At 31.9% G+C, this 20,335-nt stretch overlaps 1 protein-coding gene across 1 annotated transcript in view; it reads right to left on the bottom strand.

Moving 5' to 3' along the window:
* Positions 1 to 20,335, bottom strand: part of PPP1R12A (protein phosphatase 1, regulatory subunit 12A) — a 212,931-nt gene that overhangs the window by 4,270 nt on the left and 188,326 nt on the right. Inside the window, exons 17-23 of the mRNA XM_012656311.1 lie at positions 18,871 to 18,992; positions 14,840 to 14,905; positions 9,944 to 9,960; positions 8,700 to 8,835; positions 6,687 to 6,791; positions 3,694 to 3,741; positions 720 to 770 (exon numbers count right to left, since the gene is read on the bottom strand). Coding sequence (XP_012511765.1) covers positions 720 to 770; positions 3,694 to 3,741; positions 6,687 to 6,791; positions 8,700 to 8,835; positions 9,944 to 9,960; positions 14,840 to 14,905; positions 18,871 to 18,992 — 545 coding nt within the window. The remainder of the gene's footprint in view (positions 1 to 719; positions 771 to 3,693; positions 3,742 to 6,686; positions 6,792 to 8,699; positions 8,836 to 9,943; positions 9,961 to 14,839; positions 14,906 to 18,870; positions 18,993 to 20,335) is intronic.

Below are 20,335 nucleotides of genomic sequence, written 5' to 3'. Positions count from 1 at the left end.
TTTTTAGTAGAGATGGGGTCTCGCTCTTGCTCAGGCTGGTCTCAAACTCCTGACCTTGAGTGATCCACCCGCCTCGGCCTCCCAGAGTGCTAGGATTACAGGCGTGAGCCACCGCGCTGGGCCAAAAACATTTAAATCTTTAACTTCTAATTCAGTGGGCATAATTTCCCATGTGTTAGTTCATCAATTCATAATGTGGTAAAGATACTTTATGAAGACAATGTGATAATAAGTAATCAATTAACTATGCTATTTTTTTCGCTGCAAAGGCATTCAAAACAGGTGATTATTTCCATAGGTAATGTAGTTTGATAAAAACAGCTCTGCCTGTTCACTCCTCTAATGCCCTTTATCTTCAAAGGAGAACATTTTATTAATAGCTTATATTATCCCCCTCTACCATGTACTCTCCAAGAAACATAGGAGTAAACAGAAACGTGATGAATCATAAATTCTCCATTTTATAGTTGTTATTGTCTAATTTTTTCTAGACCTGAATATCAAAAGTGCTATACGAATTGATTATCAAAACGATTTGGGTTTTAAATCTTCTCGGAGATCACTAAAACGTGGATTTAGGAAGAAAGAGAAAAATCAGCTATAAATAGTTCACAAATTGGGTAATTAACTTTGAGAACAATTAATGTAAACATATTGATAATAGTATTATAGAACTTCATAATCAGCAATATCTCTCATAAATAATATGATTCACTTACTTTAAGCTCTTCTTCCATTTCAGATATTCTTCTTTCTAGAGCTCTTCGTTCCTAGATCAATTTAAGGTACCAATATTAATTATATAATTATTATATTCTTAAGTTTTCTTCTATACTGTCAAAGAGTGATAATTTAGAACCAAAGATCAAATCAGGAGCAGTGTGGAAAAGATGTGATGCCAGTGATGTGTAAAGAGCTTTCCAAAATTTGAGAGAAATAAATTTGAAGATCTTTACTTTTGTTACTTTTTATAAGCTCTTTCTTTAAAGCTTTGACTTTCTGGTAAGATGCTACATAACGTGTTCAAACAATTTTTTTAGTTCACGTAAAACTTAGAGATAGAATAAACCAATATTCAAGACTGAGGATTGTATAGGAAAAAAGAACTCACACAAAGATGCAATTATACTACAGTGATAGAAGCAGAAAAGAAGCAAACATGCCTAAAATATGTGTACTTTACAGTTTCAAAAGGATATAAGAGAAGCTCATTTCCTCCACCCACAATGTTTACTAGCCATTATTTATCCAACTGACTTTACAGCTTTGTATTTAGGTTGATTTCGTGTGCAGCATTAATGCGGTGAATCTAATGGAGAAGCAACTGCAGCATTTATTTTAAAATCCTTTCAAAGAGTGACAGGCAAAGCCAACACACAATACATTATTGCAGTGTACTGTTTTATTCTCCCTTAATGATTAGCATTCTAGGTGTTATGCAAAAAGCAAGCAGCAATAATTGATGAGCTGTAAAACTGGTTAGGTCATACCGCCCAGAAGATACTGACTCTTGCCGGTCACCTTTCAGATACAAACCATTTAAATTTAGTTTAATCACACTGAAACTATTTCCAAGACATTCTTTCCCAGATTAATAATAAATGTTCATATTTAGTAAATAAGTACATTTACTTGTAAATGTTAATGTTTTTAGGATATGTAATTATAAAAAATAGAATCTTTTTCATAGTCTCATAAGTACGTTATTCTAATATTGGCATGCTTAAACATTATTACATAGACAAAATGTTATTTTCTATATATGTAGGCCTTTCTCTTAGTTAATAATACAGCCATGATGAATTTATATAAACCACTGTACTTCTCAAAATACTAGCATATAAGTGTTATATTTGATCCTCACCACTTTGTGAAACATCAGAAATAGAATATTTCTTCTGACTGAGAAGTAATCTCCTCATGAGCCTCAATTTTATTAGATTTTAACTTAGTGATAAAACAAGACTAGAACACTATACCCAATTTCCTGATCCTACTGGGTCACTGTAACTGACAATTGTAAAATTGCAGGCAATTTCTTATGTTTGATAAACGTATGAACACTAAAAAACATAGTTGAGAAAAATGCACATCAAGTGCTTCGTTTAGTGCTTGCCTGATATATAGAGAATGCTGAATAAATGTTAGCAGTTATTATTAATACTATTAATACTATGATTATTGATGTCTATTAAATTGAGAGTGAATTAACTACTTTGTAATTTATCAGCATTTGATAAGCAGAAAAAGGAGGTGAGATGAGAATGTCAGAAAATGAACGTGTGTGTATTCTGTGTATATAAGCCTAGGGAAAAAAAATAGGTACCAAAATATCAGTTATTTCTGCATGATAGATTATCAATAATTTTAATTTTTCTTTTGTATGTTTTTGTATTAAACATACTTTCATAAGAAAAATTAAATATTTCTCGAAATTGTGACTGTCTCAAAAATAAAGACTATTTTGATTAAGTAGTTTGTTATCTATGTCTTTCATCTCAACCATGAATATGAAGAACAAAACTGATTTTATTATTTCTGAGTATCTTAGAGATAAAATTCAGTAAGTTATATGTTGTAACAGGATATAATAATCAACATTAAATCAAATAAAGTAATAAGTGACTCTGTATTTTTAGCATTAGTTGTATCAATTTTTAAAAAATGGCTCAGAACACTAATTTTTAAAACTTGCTGAAATCATAATAAAATGATAGCTATTGCAAGGTACAATTTAGTAAATGAAACAGGTATTAATAGAATGTATTTGTTTACTTTTAATATTCTGTTTTTTTATCATTTCTTTTTTTTTTTTGGTGAAAAAGGTAAATTGGTTATTTTAAAAATGGAATGGAAGAAAAATATTTTTATACCAACAGCTCCTGATTATTCACTCTTTGACCTAGAGACATAACTACCAGGATGTAATTTATTCTCTAGTTGAAACCCGCAAGTTTAGCCACTGTTCAGCTGCACTACAGACACTTTTGAGCACTTTAACTTTTGGATCATTTATACATTTTTTTAAATTGCTCGGACTAAACTTGTAGAGTTATTCCTACAGCCACTTCAGACCCTTGAGCAATAATGAGTACAAGTGAAATATCACAACCAATAAAAAACTGCAGAAAGACATAAAATGTTATAAGGATTTTCTTGTAATCAATTTTTTGTTTAAAATATCACACATCAGTTAAATACTTAAACTCCAAATTAAAATATTAAACTAACTTTAAAAAGAATTTGAAAATTTGATGCCTCTAGACTTAAAAATTTTATTTAAAGAACGTAATTATTTTAATTTTCCAAAAAATTAAAGTAAATGTATATATGATTTAAATGTTTTCGGTACAGAAAATCAAAGACACATAAGGGGCATTTCAAAAATATCAGATTCACTATCATAACGTGTATAGTACGTTTCAGAATCAAGACAAGATAGTTTTTTCAATTCATTAAAAGACTAATGTAGTATATTAAGTCTTAACAAGGCCATTTCAGACTTAGACCTCATAAAACTTTACAAAGAAGCTAAGCCATAAAACACTTTCATTAATTAAGTTAATAAATATTAATTTAAGCTAATTAAAACTACCATCCATAAAAACAAAATGAAAAAAAAAAATCTACCATTGCTTACATAAAACAATAAAGGGGGAAGATAATTACTTATCCACTAAGATGGAAACTTACCCTTTTTTCCATTTCCAACAGCGACCTATCGGCAAATCTTTCTTGTCTCTGCAACAAAGTAAGAAATTATAGAGATTATCAATTATCAATGATTTTAATTTTTCTTCCTTTGTATGTTTTTGTATTTATAACTGCAATACAAACGTTTTGTATTTGTAAATGTAATAAAGATGGGGGAGGGACCACAGTAACTCTTTTAATAGGTGTTAAAAGAAATGGTGATACTCAGGTGGAGTGTAACACAGGCGTGTGTAAAGAAAAGAGAAAACAGAATTTGTACTGAAATAAATAGCAAAAGGAATGTTTAGAAATAGAACGGTCTCCACAGGTCTATATCACTTTTCCCCAGGAATTTTCAGTTTATTTGGGGGTGAGGGTGAGTGAGTACTGTGGAACAAAAAAAAATCCTAGTTTTCCCTCTGACGCTCAACTGCTCTCCTCCTCTCCTGCACCAACAGAAGTGGCTAATCTGAATAGCCAGATTCCAGGACCTTGACTGAAATGTGTTTCTTACCAGGTTGAGTGATTTTGTATCCATGTGGCCAGACCAGTAAACTAGCCTTTTTGTCCTCTCCCTCAGTTATCTTAGTCTTGGCTCACTCTCTAGAGTTTTCTTTTCTAATCATCCATGCTCCAGAATTGGTAAGAAGGTTCATACTCACTTTTCCTTACAAGAAATTCTAGTTATACAGCTTTCTTCTCCTGGTGTGCTTGGGCTTCTCATTTTTCCCCCTTCATGTACTATGTGACCAGCTCAAAGCTGATAAAATCTTGAGTTACAAGTTTAGCTTTGAGGGGAGGGGGCATGGAAAGGTCCCTTGGATTTTAAGCCACATGTTGCACTCTGTATTAGAGAGCTCCGCATCTGGATACTGAGCACAAGCCCAGTTAAAAAAAGTAGTACCTTAGATCCTATTTACATTGACCTTTGTACAAACATCTTGGGATTCCCGGTCAATTTGCTGAAAATGAATTCATCAAATGGCTCATGCTTCAAAAGCCAATTTTACCAATTTACTAAAAATGGTTGTTGACAACTTTAACAAGAATGTTTTGTGGCTACTAACCACAAAATATAATTTAAAAACATAACTTCATTATTGATTAAGCACAATTTCATTGTTCAATTAGATAACTTTAAAAATAGTTTTTTTATATTTTGCCAACCCTTTCAGCATTTGTGTTTTAGTCTATTTAGGACTTGTAACCAAGTTTCTTTTTGATCCTTCTTTCACAATTTCTTCTTTATGGCTATGGCACATAAAATTTAAAGAACTAATCATGGCCAGATATCTTTACTTTTTTCTCTGTTATTTTAAATGGCTTTTATGCTTTTGTGCTTACTCTTTCTGGAAAAATAAAAGTTGATATATCCCAATTGCTTCTTGTGAGAAATTCAATTTAGAATTTCAAATATGAACAGGACTGTTCAGCTAATTCTGGATTCTTTTTGATGGTTTTGAGTTTGAATATTTATTTTAATTGCTAGAAACAGAAAACAAAGGCTGATATGCCACTTGAAGATCTACAAATGAATCATAAAAATTCTTAAAAGACTGAAAAATTTTTAAATGACATTCAAAAGCGCTTTAAAAAAAATCAGAAATAGCCAGAGCAATGCCATCACACACAAATTAACAAAACTTTAGATGGAAAAATAGCATTTTATTGGGGATTTTTTTTATATGGGAACATTTTAGCAATTTTATGATTTGTTTGTCAATTTCATAGGTTTAAAAAATCAACATCAGTTTAGATAATATTTTTATCTAGTTAATATTTTTGGTTAAACACCGGTTTTGGTTAAAGCTGTTAAAATCACAATTAGTAAATGTGGTGAACTGGTCATTTGGCAATGAGGTATTCAGCAAACTGATTTCTGGTAAATTGGCCTATTCCCTCCCTTGGAGACTATATAGGAAGAAGGGTGCCTGGGCTAAGGCAGGATTCAAGGACTCCAGGGTTTCTTGGCTAAATACTACCAAACAGATCTAAACTCCAAGATTAAACAGATGATAGTTCTCTTGGAAAAATTCCATGCAATTATCAAAACTGCCACTGCTCTGTATATTCACAAATAGTTATGAAAGCAATCAATGCTTAAAAAAAAAATCAGGTGGAAAAATTCACAGTAGACTTAAATACTCAGGATAAATACCCTAAAGTTGAACAAAAAAAGTTTATTTTAATGTGTATCAGTTTTACTTTTATGAATCATCCTTCTCATATTAACTCAGTATACTGTGTGTGATACTCAAAGAGTGCCTGGCAAAGCAGAAGCTGTCTTACTTTTTAATCTAGTGACTTGTTTCTCTTGCCACAGGAGAAGGATCAGAATTGGTACCGGACCCACAGGCAGCTTTATGTGGGTTGTCCAGTGACCTATGAAATGGTCACTAACACGACCATGAACATTAACAGGCTGCTCCATACTGGATAGTAACTGGCTAACTCTATCAATTCCCACCTCTTGCAGACTTTGACTGAGAGATGTACAGTAAGAACTGGTTGACAATAAGGTAGGCAGAAAAGCAGAGAAACAATAAAAAAGGCAGTAAGTAGTAGAGACACAGATTAGCTGAGTCACCATAACAACAGAACTCTATAGTAGGGAGCAGTGGCGGACATCTTTACTTAGAAAACATTACAATCAAATCCCTAGAGCTGAAGCTACATTCAGTGAACTCATGATATTTTTATGTATGGAGGCTTATACTAAAGCTCATACTAAGCTACTAATGCAACCTGAAGGATGATAACGTACCAGTTTACCGTGAAGCCTATTGAATAAAATCCTTCTATTATTTTTAATTTACTCCAGAAAAAAGTAAATAATCAGTGAACTGCATTATCTTGATTCCTTTTTACTAATAAGCATTATTCATACCAAACTTCTGTTTAGAGAAAATTCAAGAAAATTTCAATGCCATTTTTTTAGATACAGTAAATCACAACCACTACCTTGAGAGTAACAAAGAGAAAAAGGTACAAACCTGGGTGGCCTTTTCCAATTGCAATTTAAGATCTGTTAGTTCCATATTTGTATCATGTAGCTGTGCCTTCAACTTTTCATTTTCAGCTAGAATTTGTTCATAAAGCTATAAAAATCAGGGTAGAAATACAAATTACTTTTCTGCTCTCCTAAAATTTTAAGATTTCTCATTGATTACTTTGCAATATTAAAGCAAAAATTAATGAAGCACATGAGCTATAAAGGGTACATTAAACATGTATTTTAATGCTTTATGATTGTAAGGTAGAGACTGTTGGTTATGCAGGTATGTTTGTCCCATATAAACTTTAAAAATTAGTTCCAGCATTTAAAATATAAGACTTTTCAGAAAAACCAGACTTTTCAGATTCTCTTAAAAAAAAGATTCAGTTATCCGATAAAGTGTACCATATCTGTACAGCAACAGTGGGAGCTGAGGAGTCACTGTGATCTTTGTTTGGAATCTGTGAGCTTTTCTGTCCATTGTTTCCTCTTGAATTCCCAAAAATGAGATGGAGTATCAGTTACATTTATCATTATACTTCTATTGTGTATAGTAAAATTAAAAGACGAGTGACATATTTCTTGAAATATTTCAAATCCAGGATAAAATCCGAGACCTTCCCCTTTTCTGATAATTTTTCCTCTTTCTTAACACTTCATTGCACAACTTCCACTATAATTCTGGCTGCAATCATCTCTTATCTAGACTATTTTAACACCATAATTGTTTCCCCTGATCTCCTTCTAATCTGTTTTATAAATAGGAACAAAAATTAATTTTTCAAATTGAAAATCTCGTAATTTCCATATGGCAACCATTCTATCCTTCCTGCTAATTAAAAACCCTTGAGTGGCTTCCCAATGTTCTTAGCATATGGGAATCCTTAAAACGGCCTGTAAGACAGGGCAGGTAGTCCCTGACTACACAACTAGCTGCTGCCTCACAAAACCATCCCCTCCACTCTACTAGCCATAATGAAAATTTAATTACTCCAATGCCTCATGTACCCATCCACCAACAGCTCTATGTGCTTGCAGTTTACTTTACCTGGACCACTTTTCTTTCCCATTTTTGCCAATTAACTCTTAATCATCCTTCTGTTCTTGGCTGAAGGCTCATTTCCTTTGGAAATCAATCCATAGGTTTGTTCCATTTTTATTTTGTTATATACTTTTATAAAATTGTTTCTCTACTTCAGGGTAATTGTCTCAATTTTTTTTATTATATATTCATTAGTACGATTATATGATAATGTGCTTCTCCTACTACATGGGAGATGCCCATGAGAGCAGGATAATACTTCCATCTCCACGTGCCCATGAGTAGAATCTCACTACTTAGCACAGTTCGGCATTCATTTCTTTACTAAATAAATGATGGATTTTATTCATAATGTAAAATGACTCCTTCCCCCCAACCACCCACTTCCTTCTCTTGCTGACTTGCCTTGTAAGAAAGTATATAATTCAAACAGCTGCTAGATACCTTGAAACATGTCCAAATACCACAAGCTTTCTCCTTCTCTAACAAATTACATCATGTTTATTCCAAGTTCAGAATATGAAGAACCATGATAGTCAGAATCCTAGTTTGTTGAGTTTCTGGGATTTATTTCTTAATTACTTCCATACTTAATCCTTAATAGCACTTGAACTAACCCAATTTTTTCAGTTACCTAGGAAAAACTATATTCTCTGTTTTGCTGCTTCTTAGTAACAAACAGATAAAAAATAAAGTGTGTGTGCATGAGCACACACATACACTGCATTTACTAAATGCCCCTTTCTAGCTTAATCACAGTAATGACTTGAGATACTTAAATTCGAAATAAAGTCCTGGCTAATTTTCTCTTCCCTAAAAAAACAAACAGCCATTTTTATTCTACTTACCATTACTTGTCAAAACCCAAAATGATTCAGTTTTTTTTAAATAACATTCAAATATAAATATCTCAATACAAAAGTTAACTAATTTGTTTTTTGAATAAATATAACTAAATAACCCAAGTACCTTTTTAAAGTCAGTTGAGTCATCCTTTTCTAGCCTGCTACCATAAGGTTTTCTTTCTTCTAAGTAACTGTACGATCCAGAGCGACCCAGCAAGGAATCATACCGATCACTAGCTGATGTGGAAGTGGTTTCATATCTTCAAAAGATGAATTTTAATCAAAATCTTTATTATTAGGCTTTCACAACTTACATTAACATACATCCTAGTATATATTAACTTGATAGTCTCCCTCATCTGTTACCTAATAAATATTTGTGACACATAGTAAATGGAAACTTATTGTTAATTCTATTAACTTCCATTGATGAGGAAGTGATTCAAAATTTCCTTGTCTAAAAGTCAAACTTATTTCCATCACGATAAATTATTACAACAATTTTAAATTGCACTTTTTTTCACATTTTAACATCTCTGAAATCTGAATATAGCTTCCACCAACTGATGGTGTATTATAGTTTAATTGGTAGCATCTTTCCCTTTTTTAGTGGTAAATAATATAATGGTGTTTAACAATTAGTAACAGATTTGATGAAATACAGTATATCCAAAGTGATAATGGGTTTGTACTAAACAGGAAAATGTATCTTATTTGTAAATTAGAATTCTCTTATATCTGGTTCTGGATTCAGGTTACCTTTTCTGATAGATGCCATTGCCTCTGCATTTCAATTCAATAGAACCATCAGTATATAAAAATTTACTGTTGGTCTTACATGGCTTTGGTTAACAATTATATGGGCAAGAGAGAGAGAATGGAGATTACAATCAAGGACATAGTGGAGGTTCTCTGAAAAGATGAACAATTTTGAGCTAGATGACATTTTCTAAAGTATCTTCATTGGTTCATTCTTACCTAAAAAACACAGCTAAGGGGGAAGAATCTGAATACCTAAACAAATAAAATTCTGGCTCAGGGTGGGTTTCATCAGTCCCTCATGTTAGCAACGAGATAGCTAATGTTGAAGTAACTTAGTAAACATTGGAAAACTTAAAAAAAGTTACCACTGTTGTAGAGATTTGGGAACAATTTTCTTAGAGACTTATTGTGACTAGCGAAGTAGAAGTAAAGCCTTTAACAAAGAAAGTGAATAACAATGATTAGGTAATCTAAATTTCTATAGATTTTTTATTAGCCATATAGTTCTGTAAGTTTACAAAATGTATAAATATCTAGAAACATATTTTTAGCAAAGATAAAAATGAGAAAAAAAAATCAGTAAAAAAAAAAAAAAGTAAAACATACCTAGAAATGGAATCCGTCTAGAAAGAAATGAAGAGAAAAACAGGCATACTAAATTTTTATGCTTTCATTAAACTATTAACCTGTGATTGATCAAGTAAATTTAATATAACATCAATAGAGTTTTCACACTATTAAATTAACTTAACCATTCACTATATATGCTTTAACTTTAATGTGGTTGTTTTTAGAAGGAGGTTCTAAAAGTCACTGTACATTTTTACATGCACAATATCATATAACTATATGTGGCAATTCATGGACATCTTTTGTGACTTCCTAGAAAAACCACTATATTATTTCTTACTGAAAAGAAAAAAAATTGAGAAACAAACATATCCCATACTTATACTCACTCAGGAGAAAGTAACACATTTACATTAAGAAATGTCAAGTTCATTATATGACATCTTAAAGTAACCATTTCACTCATTTTTCTGTTTTTGATGAATATGAGAGGCAAACAAATGAATATACAAGGTATTTTATGCATAACAGTATAAACATGTTTTGTTTAAAATTCATTTTCTGGAAATCTAGCTATATATCCCTTTAAGGTATAGAAATTAGGGCATAGGAAATTTAAGTCAATTTTCTCAAGCAAGCGGTATGCTACACTGAAGTTCCAATAACTCTTCCTATCTAATGGCAAAATGATTAATAGGGTAAATAGTTTTATTCGGGACCAAAGTAGTTTTTTTTTTTTTTTTGGTGGTCAATTTTAGCTTTTTCTCTTTCTGTTGAAATGCTCACTGAATCTCTTAATTTTCTGTAAGGTAACTAATCAAAAATGGTTTGTTAAATTTCTAAATTTAAATATTTGTAATTTTGCATAATATTTACCTTTGAATGCACTGTAAAATTACAGGGTTCCTTTACAACTGTTTAAAGTCTACTCTGGACTAAAAATGTTTTACTAAAGTCTGTGTAAATTTCTTTTGCAATACCAATTTTGCCTTTGTTCTCTGTATTGTTTTTATTTCCTGTAATGTAGTATTTTATTGATATATTCTTGGGTTTTATAATTCACTATTTTAAAGAACAAATTTCTATTTTCAAGATATTATTCAAATTCAGCAAAACATTCATAAACCAAAATGTATACATATCAAATGAAAATATCACATCTCACCTTACGGTTTGTACTTTTTCACTGATTTAGATTTTTTAAATAATAAAAACTCCAAGCAGTCACAGAAATCAAATTCTGTTTATTTTTAAAAATCATGGTCTTATCATCATTATTTAAAAAAATTTAAAAACTGTGGTAAAAACCACATAATATAAAATTTACTATCTAGACCTTTTTAAGTGTACAGAGGTCAGTATAGTTAACTATATTCACATTGTTGTGCAACAGGTCCCTAGAACTTTTTCAGCTTGCAAAATCGAAACTCTATACACACTGAACAACTTCCTCCCCTCTCCATTCTCAGCCCTGGCAACCACAAGTTTACTTTCAGTTTCTATCAATTTGACTCCTTTAAATATCTGAAGAAGTGGAATCCTATAGTACTTGCCATTTTGTGACTGCCTTATTTTACTTAGCATGATGTCCTTGCTTCTTGCATTTTAAAATTGTTTTTTCAAAGTAAAAATATCCTTTTAATTTTTCTCATTACAGTACTATAAGCTCATGTAATCATATCCAAAGTTCCTCTATAAATCTCCATCCCTCCACTCCCTAGATAAGTATCTTATTTGGTCACATAATATCTACATGAATGCACAAAATACCAATCTATACACATGTAGATTATTTAATCTATTCTCTACCAATAGAAATTTAGGGTGTTTTCAATTTTTTGCTTTGCAAGCAATGTGGCTATGATTTATCTTTACATCCTTCACCTATATCTTTGGAAATAAATTTATACAACTGGAAGTGCTAAGCTAAAAGGCATAGATGTTTTCATAAGGCTTCTGATTTGGATTGTTAAATTGATCTCCAAAAAGGATGAACTTATTATAGTCTCAAAACTTTGTAAGAAAATGCCTATTTCAATGCTTATCATGCAAAATATGAACATTATTTTCTTTTGCCAATTTCACTTTATTGTTATGTTTTTGGTTATTGAGTTTGAATGCATTTTCAAGCTTATTGGCTACTTGTATTTCTTCTTTTGTGAAGTTTATAGATTTCATGTATTCTGCCCCCCATTTTTTTAACTGAGACTCAAATATTAATCTTTTATATGTTATAAAAGAGGGTTAAGATTATTTATTTTTAAACTACATAAATATGTGTCTCCTAACTTTAATTAGGGTGTCTTTACTATCACATTCCAGCTTTATATGTTTAAATAATTGAATCTGTTAATCTTTGTTTATAGCTTCTTGCCTTGGTGTTATACTTACTTTAAATTTTGGATTTATTACTAATGTTCTTTGTATGCTAAATGAAATAGATTAATAAAATCCATCCAGAAGTTTAATAAAACCAAATCAAGGCCAGGCGCGGTGGCTCACGCCTGTAATCTTAGCACTTTGAGAGGCTGAGGCAGGAGGGTTGCTTCAGCTCAGGAGTCTGAGACCAATCTGAGCAAGAGCAAGACCCTGTCTGTACTAAAAATAGAAAAAAAATTAGCCGGGCATGGTGGCATGTGCCTGTAGTCCCAGCTACTTGGGAGGCTGAGGCAGGAGTGTCACTTCAGCCCAGGAGCTTGAGGTTGCCGGGAGCTAGGCTGGCGCCAGGGCACTCCAGCCCTGGAAACAAAGAGAGACTCTGTCTCAAAAAAAAAAGCAAATCAAAATAACCAGAACAACAGAAGCCTTATTTTTAGAAATAATGAACAATAACATTATAAAGTAATTCAAATTATATGATAAAATTTTATCTTAATTTTCTTTTAATTTATATCCTGAGCTTCATAGGCAAATCAGAATTTTCAAGAAACTTTCAGCGTCTTACAATTTACTTTTCTTTTAAACAGAAAAGCACATAAAAGAAGGTAATTTTTCAATGGGTTTAACTTGGATTCTATAAAGTATAGAAGTTTTGTTATATAACCCATTTACATTATTTCAGAAAACACACATAAGAATTTTGCCATTCACACTTTTTACAGAAAGTATGGGCTGCTAGTTTTCAAAATAGAGTAGTACACTTTTTGGTCACTTTTGTGGTCTACTGTATAAGACATTGTGGGTTAGCATCCTACCTCCATTCTTTCTCTTTCTCATGGTACAGCCCTCACTAGGTTTAGGTGAAATTGTATGTAGCCCAGGTTGGTAGCAAAATGACTGCAATAGCCCAGTGGTGGGCTCTGTCTGGCCTAAGCCAACTACAATCCCATTCCCATGAGGTAATTCAGCCTGAGGATGAGGCTGACATAGAGGATTGTGTAATATAACCAGAGTACAATTAATTTTCTTTGTTTAATCCAGTTTGAGTTCAGTTTTCTGTTACTTATAACTGAAAGAATGCTAGCACAAAGCAAGATCTATACAATGTTCTATTTAAAAATGAACAAAAATTATTCAAATTGTTTGGAATGAAGAAAACTTTTCTTCTTAGAAACAATGTTCTACTTAACCTTAATGTTATCTCTTGCATAATTTTAACAGTAAAACTTAAATATAACAGATATCAATATGTTTCAAAATGACAACTGTGGAAGCTAGAAAATCTCCCTCCCACTCCAGTTTGGTGGGAGGTGGGGTCTGTGCTATAAGGCCATGAGAAGTGTAGGCTGGGGATAGTTTACTAATTTCTTCCCTCTTGTTTACCTATCCATTGTCTTTCCTTGAACAATGAGAATTCATAGGGTCCTACTGGAAAAGGAAGATAATGGATGAGTTGATAGAACAAAGGGAAATAGGTAAATTGGGAAAGTGCTGACAACTGACAGGTAGTGTTTAAGTGACAAAGCTTCCTCCCTGCAAATAATTCACCCTCAGAACTAATTCACACCTCAATCTGGCCATCTAAAGATAAAATAAAAGTAACTTTCGGGTCAAAATAGGCAACCTTGGCCTTAAAAGTAACGCTCACAGTCACCTAGCACAGGTAACCACCTTTTGGTTGCCTCACATTACTGTAAGTCACCTTGCTGACTAAAAGGAAATGTGATAGCTTTATGAAAAAGCCCCAAGTCAAAATGAAGAAGGTAAAATTAACATGCTATTTCAGGATAGATAATGTCGAGTTTAGAACTAACTCATGTACAACTCTATCTTTACGTGATTAGAGCTCTTTAAAGTATTTCAGCTTTCTGCACAGCCAAACAACAGGAAATAGAGGGGGGTTTAAAAAAAAAAAAAAAAGGTAAGAGGGAGGAAACTTTTACCCCTTGCTAGTTATGCAGCCTGAGGTCCTTCATCAGTACTGAGGGGGGAAAATGCCTTTTTCAGAAGATTTTTGGGAAGATTAGCTGTGATTATGAATATAAAAGTCCTTTAGAAAGTCTAAATTTTTTAAACATATGTAAAGAAAGCTAAAGAGGTGTATCTTCTGCAGAATGTAACTTTGTCATATACAGAAATAAAAATCTGAGCCTACTACTTCTGGTTTTCCACTACTTCGGAGTACTCTTTAGATATTTCCTTTGGTCCAGAATACTATTCCCTTTTTTGCTTTTTCTCTTCAACTCTGAAGGTTACATTACACACATAAATTACATCCACTCAGAGTATGCAATGAGTTTTGACAGTTGCGTATATCCATAAAACCACCACTACAATCAAGATCCAGAACACTTCCATCACCTCTAAAATATTCTTTGTGCCCCTTCCCAGTCCTTCCAATCCTGATCCCCAGCTACCACTGCTATTGTATCCCCAGGATATAGGTACAGTATGCAATAACTGTTTTGTATGAATAAATATAATTAAATACAATTTAAAAATAATCCTTAAAAATTATGATTATTTCACAACACAAAAAGTAATGCTATTTACCTGAGTTTCTTTCTTATTAGATCCCTCTTCTGTATCTGACTGTTGTTCTTGTTCATTTTCATCACTCTAAAAACAGATTGCCAATTTATTTTAGGAAAGGAAAGAGATTTCAAATAGTTGACATTTAAGAACATTAGGGCTTTTCCAATTTAAAATGACTCTTCAGAAAAATATACCATGAAATGGATCAAAAGAAAAACCAATTTCTAAGTGGGAGTCTTTCTACGCTATTTAGAGAATACCCATTTTGTTGGCATGGCTCAATCTAAGTAGGTTAGTGTATGTTGTAAGGAAAGACCACCTATCTAACATGTAGAAAACACATTTGTATTGGGGATGAGGAAGCTGGAGGCTTAACATAAGAAAGAAGATATTTCACTTTATATTATAATGATACTGCACATACTTTACTAGTCAGTAAAATACTTTTTAGCCCCTCAATTATAATGAGGCAGGAAAAATATTAATAAATTCATTATTTTAAGTAAGAAAAGCTAGATTCACTAACTTTGGCAAGATTTCTGCAACAGTCCTACTATGTTTAGGTGGTTTTTGCATCTAGAAATTTCTTGGGAGGTTAGAGTACACCAAATAGAAAATCAAGGTCTCAGCAGGCTAAAAGTTTAGAATCCCAAACTATGACAATATGTTACTAAAAGGCTTTGAGAATCTTAAAAAAAGCCTCAATAGATTAAAGGGAAAGAAAAGGGAAATTTGCATTCAAACTTATCTGGCTAAGGTGTACTATAAAAATACCACAGACTTTAAACTAGATAAACCTAGTTTCATATTAGTATGGTTATTGTCAGCTGTGTGACTTAAGGCAAATTATTTAAAATTTTTGGAGTCAAAATTACCTTATCTATAAAAGTTTACAGAATTGTTCTAAGGATTAGAGATAATTTTTGCATAAGGTACCATTTTGGTAGCTAACAAAAATTATACATGAAGTTAATAAGTAAACAGGAGAAATCAATGCTGCTGCTGTTAGTATTATTGATCATTAATTCCATGTCATGAACTGATTGTTTTTATGCATTGCAGTACCATGCACTACCCTTTCTTTCACTGAGCCTTTGGTTCTTTTCGTATATTGTTTGCTACAGGTTCGAACATTTGACTATGAAGGAACGGGGAAACCCGTGCTTTGATGGCTGATTAGAAATCAATTCAATGCTGGCTCAAATTAAAAACATGGGCATTGTCAGTATGTATCTCAGGAAGGATCTTTATAATAATGGTCAAGTGCATGACTCCAGAAAGTGGTCTTTTAAAGGAAGAACTGGTCTAAATAAGATTCAGGAAAAATGAATACTAAATAGTAATATTGCTTTGCCTATGCAATTCTTAAAACATATCAGTTATTAAAAAGATGAGATGATTTTAAATAATAACAGTAAATGTTAGGATGCTAAGACTGTCAGGTTTTATTTTACTATTAAAATGTTACTGCAAAATTAAAATCAACCAGACATTATGTACTTCCTGATGGAGAAACAAAATATCCTGCCGAAAGAATACTGAGGCCAGGCACAGTGGCTCATGCCTGTAATCCTAGCATTTTGGGAGACTGAGGCAGGAAGACTGCCTGAGCCCAGGAGTTTGTGACCAGCCGGAGCAACATAGGAAGACCCCATCTCCACAAAAAAATAGAAAAATTAGGTGGGCGTGGTTACACATGCCTGTAGTCCGAGCTACTTGGGCTGAGGCTGGCAGATCGCTTGAGCCCAGGAGTTTGAGGTTGCAATGAGCTATGATGATGCCACTGCACTTTAGCCCAGGTAACAGAGCAAGACTCTGTCTCAAAACAAAACAAAACAAACCCCCCCCAAAAAACAGCTCTGCAGAACCAGAATCTAATCAACCCTCTAGGTCTAACTACTGATTTGTAGAAATATAAAAAACAAAGGAATGTGTTAAATTATACTTCAGGGATGTGATAACTCAATTCCTCCAAAAAATAATTTTAAGGGAAAAAAAGAGAGAGGGAGAACCTTACTGATTTTAAAGGAGGCTTTAAAGAAATAACTAATCATAATGTATGTTCCCAAATAAACTAGTAAACTATAAAGCTGCAACCACAAACCACTTTTGGCATGTATCAGTCAACTGGAAATTAAACCTGACTAGATAATTGACAGTAAAGATTTATTGTTAATTTATTTAACACTGTATTTTTATATATAGCTTTTAAAAAATTTTAATTTTTATTTATTTTTTTACACAGGACACAAACAATTCTTGCTTCAGATATACATAGTTTTAATAATTTTTAAGAGGGAGTCCTTATCTCTTAGGATACACACTAAAACATTTGTTGATAAAATGTTATATCTAGGATCTTCTAAATAACATGGGAGCTGGGGAAGTTGTGGGGATTTAGCTGAAACCAGGGATACTTGGGGTGGGGTCGTTATACTAATTCTGTTAATTCTGTACAGTATATGTTCAAACTTTTCCATATTAAACATTAAAACAAAAATAGGAATCTATTTTTCTATTTTCCCCATCTGTTCTTCCTTTATTTCTCCTTTCTTGTCATTTATGTATTATTTTATTTTCCTTCTCCTTTGAACTATTTTTTTATAGCCACATTGCACCCTTGATTCAAAGTCTAACATACATGAGTACTTTGTCCAAATCATGGACAATGTGAGGATATTAAAACTATAATTTCATTTAATACTTTCCCATATTTTGTGCTATTGTTTTCATATATTTTGGCTTTTTACATATTTTAAACTGCATATGACACAATGTTATTTGTGGTACATGTAATTAAATAGAATGAAAATAAAATAAAACACTGCAATTAAAAGATAAAAGTGTTCAGAAAAAAGGTGACCTAAATATACTGTTTATGAGAAAAACACAGATAAGTTGAAAATAAAAGTAAAGATATATTATATGAAGATTAATAATTAAAAAAAGCATTCCAAAAAAGCAGACTTTAAGGTAAAACATTATTAGAGATAAAAAGGAACATACATTGAGATAAAGGGTCAGATTAACAGGAAGACAGATGATCCCATGTTCTCTCAACAGAAGAATGGATACAATTAGAGATTAAAAGAAATATTTTTACAGTAATCAAACTAAGTAGACTGCTATATACAACACAGCTATATCCCATAAATATAATATTGAGTTATGAAATCTACAGTTCTATTTATATGCTCTTCAGAAACAGGAATAGTTAACTATGGTGTTAGAAATCAGATACTAGTTGGCTTTGAGAATGAGAATGATAGGGATTAAGAGGGAGAATCTGGGGGCATCTACAGTGCTGTTTTTTTGTTTTTCATTCTGACTGGTGATTCCACAGATATGTTCCCATTGTGCTAATTCATTAAACTGTACATTTATGAATTATGTTTCTGCATATCATACTTCAATAAAAGGTTTATTTCAAAAGTTGGAAAAAAAAACCAAGAGGATCAAAAAAAAAGGGCCAAATTATATTTGTTCTTCTATAGTTACATGTTGTATTGAAACAGTATAAATTTCACATTAATAGTCATATCCTACAGTTCTTTTTTCTCCTATATGAATAGCAATGTCAGGTATATAATCAGGGATCAGGGCAAAAATCTCATTTCTTGTAGGATAATTGTAATTTGATAAGTAAAGGACTGCTTCTATCCAGCATCCTTTGAGATAGAAATAATTCTGTTATGTAGATCTTATAATAATATCTGTAAACATGAAATTAAATGTTAAACATCTTTTAGGAATCTCTAAAATAAAGGAGTTTAGTAAATGAGCAGTTTAGCTATTATAAAATAATCAATATATGTACTCTGAGCTGTAGTATTATTTTATTCCAAAATTAGGTCAGAACTTCTGCTTTTCAGTAGTACCAAAAATCTAAGTAGTTACCATCCTTACAAAGAACTTTTCTTATTTAACAACTCAACTCAGAAAACATAGTGATGATTTAAATAATATATAATCTGAGGCATATAAGAAATTATTAGTATGTACTTTTGGGAACGTTACTATGAAGTAATTATATTGTAATAGGTTCTCACATCTTGTGTCCAAAATGAAACTCCTGTAGATCTTCTTTTCTCTCTCGGTCGCCGTCGTTCTCTGATTGATTTAGGTTGTGATTTATCTTCTCCTTCTTTTTCCTCTTCTCTTTTTTCTCCCTCTGTTAAGGATTACAATGAAACACATGATAGCAATGTATCTTAACAATATTTTGCAAGGTAACTGCATAAACAATTCTAATTCAAATTACTTTGTGAAACCTTCTAAATTTCTCTAATCAGAATTAATTTTTCCCCCTTTTCAGTGTTCCTATACACCTGGTTTAAACATGTATTTCTATTTCCCATTAGATACCTTCTTGAAGGTCACAAGAACTAATTATCTTCAGTCCTAGTGTCTAAAATAAAAATTCTGCTCAAAAGACACAAATATTTGATGAATTAAAAATAATGAAATCCTATGAGAGGAATAGGGCTCCAGTTATTAATTTCTGATAAGGAAATAGTTATTATAACCAAAGCTAACATTCTACAGAAGAAAACAGTTCTTAATGATGGAAGAGCCAGTAGGAATCATACAAATTTATCAGTTTCTGCTTCTACTATTGCCAGTCTTCACTTGGCAGTGATACAGTATTTATTTCATTTCTATTAGATTGTATTTAAGAGCAAATCCTTTTCTTCTGGAAAATATATTTACCTTTTATTAAAAACAAATCGATATAAAAATGTTAGTTTTAAGATTTGCTTTCTTCCTGAGACAGTTAAAATGGCTTCAGGCTTACATACTAGAAGAATATTAGGGACTCTGAATATGCTAAAAATAAAGACACACATTGAACAAAAATGATTTAAAAAAAAAATATTGTGTCCTTAGCAAAGATTCACAGCAAAAGATACCCCAAAATTATAGTATTAAGAAAGATTTTTAAAGTTGTTTTTAGAATCAGTTTAGAGCAACAATCTCAAACTCCAACGCCTGTAGTAGCCATCCAGGTAATATAAATGGGTAAATAGGCCCGGACAGGGGTATGGGGGCTACTACTACTTAACTCTAGCCAATTGTTGATACGTAAGAATTCAGACCCAGTGTTGCTAAATCTTTCAAATTTTCTAGAAAAGCCAAAACTCCAAAGTTTTATGTGAATATCTCTCATTTTAAATGTTGGTTCAAAATTTTTACAAACACTATGAAGGCCTCACACTTAGTGGTTTAAAGAACTAAAACATCTCAATGACCAACATTAAGAAAATCTAGCTGGAAATTGGGGAAAAGTTAATTTTCTGATGTTTATCCAATATGATTACCGATATTACCATGACTAATACTGTGAGATTTAACTTTTAAAATATAAAACGCCTATAATTAGAAATAATTTTATTTAGTACTCATATCTGATTTAAAGTAGGAATTAATTGGAATTTAAATAGAAAGTTTTTTATCAAATAATAGGAATTGGTAATAGTGAGCATCAATGTGCCAATATGCAGCTGGGAAAAAAAA

Source organism: Propithecus coquereli, unplaced genomic scaffold (genome assembly GCF_000956105.1).
Source record: "Propithecus coquereli isolate 6110/MARCELLA unplaced genomic scaffold, Pcoq_1.0 Scaffold50, whole genome shotgun sequence".
Taxonomy (NCBI): Eukaryota; Metazoa; Chordata; class Mammalia; order Primates; family Indriidae; genus Propithecus; species Propithecus coquereli.
Note: the sequence above shows the minus strand (reverse complement) of the source record. Positions and strands in the feature narration are given on the sequence as shown.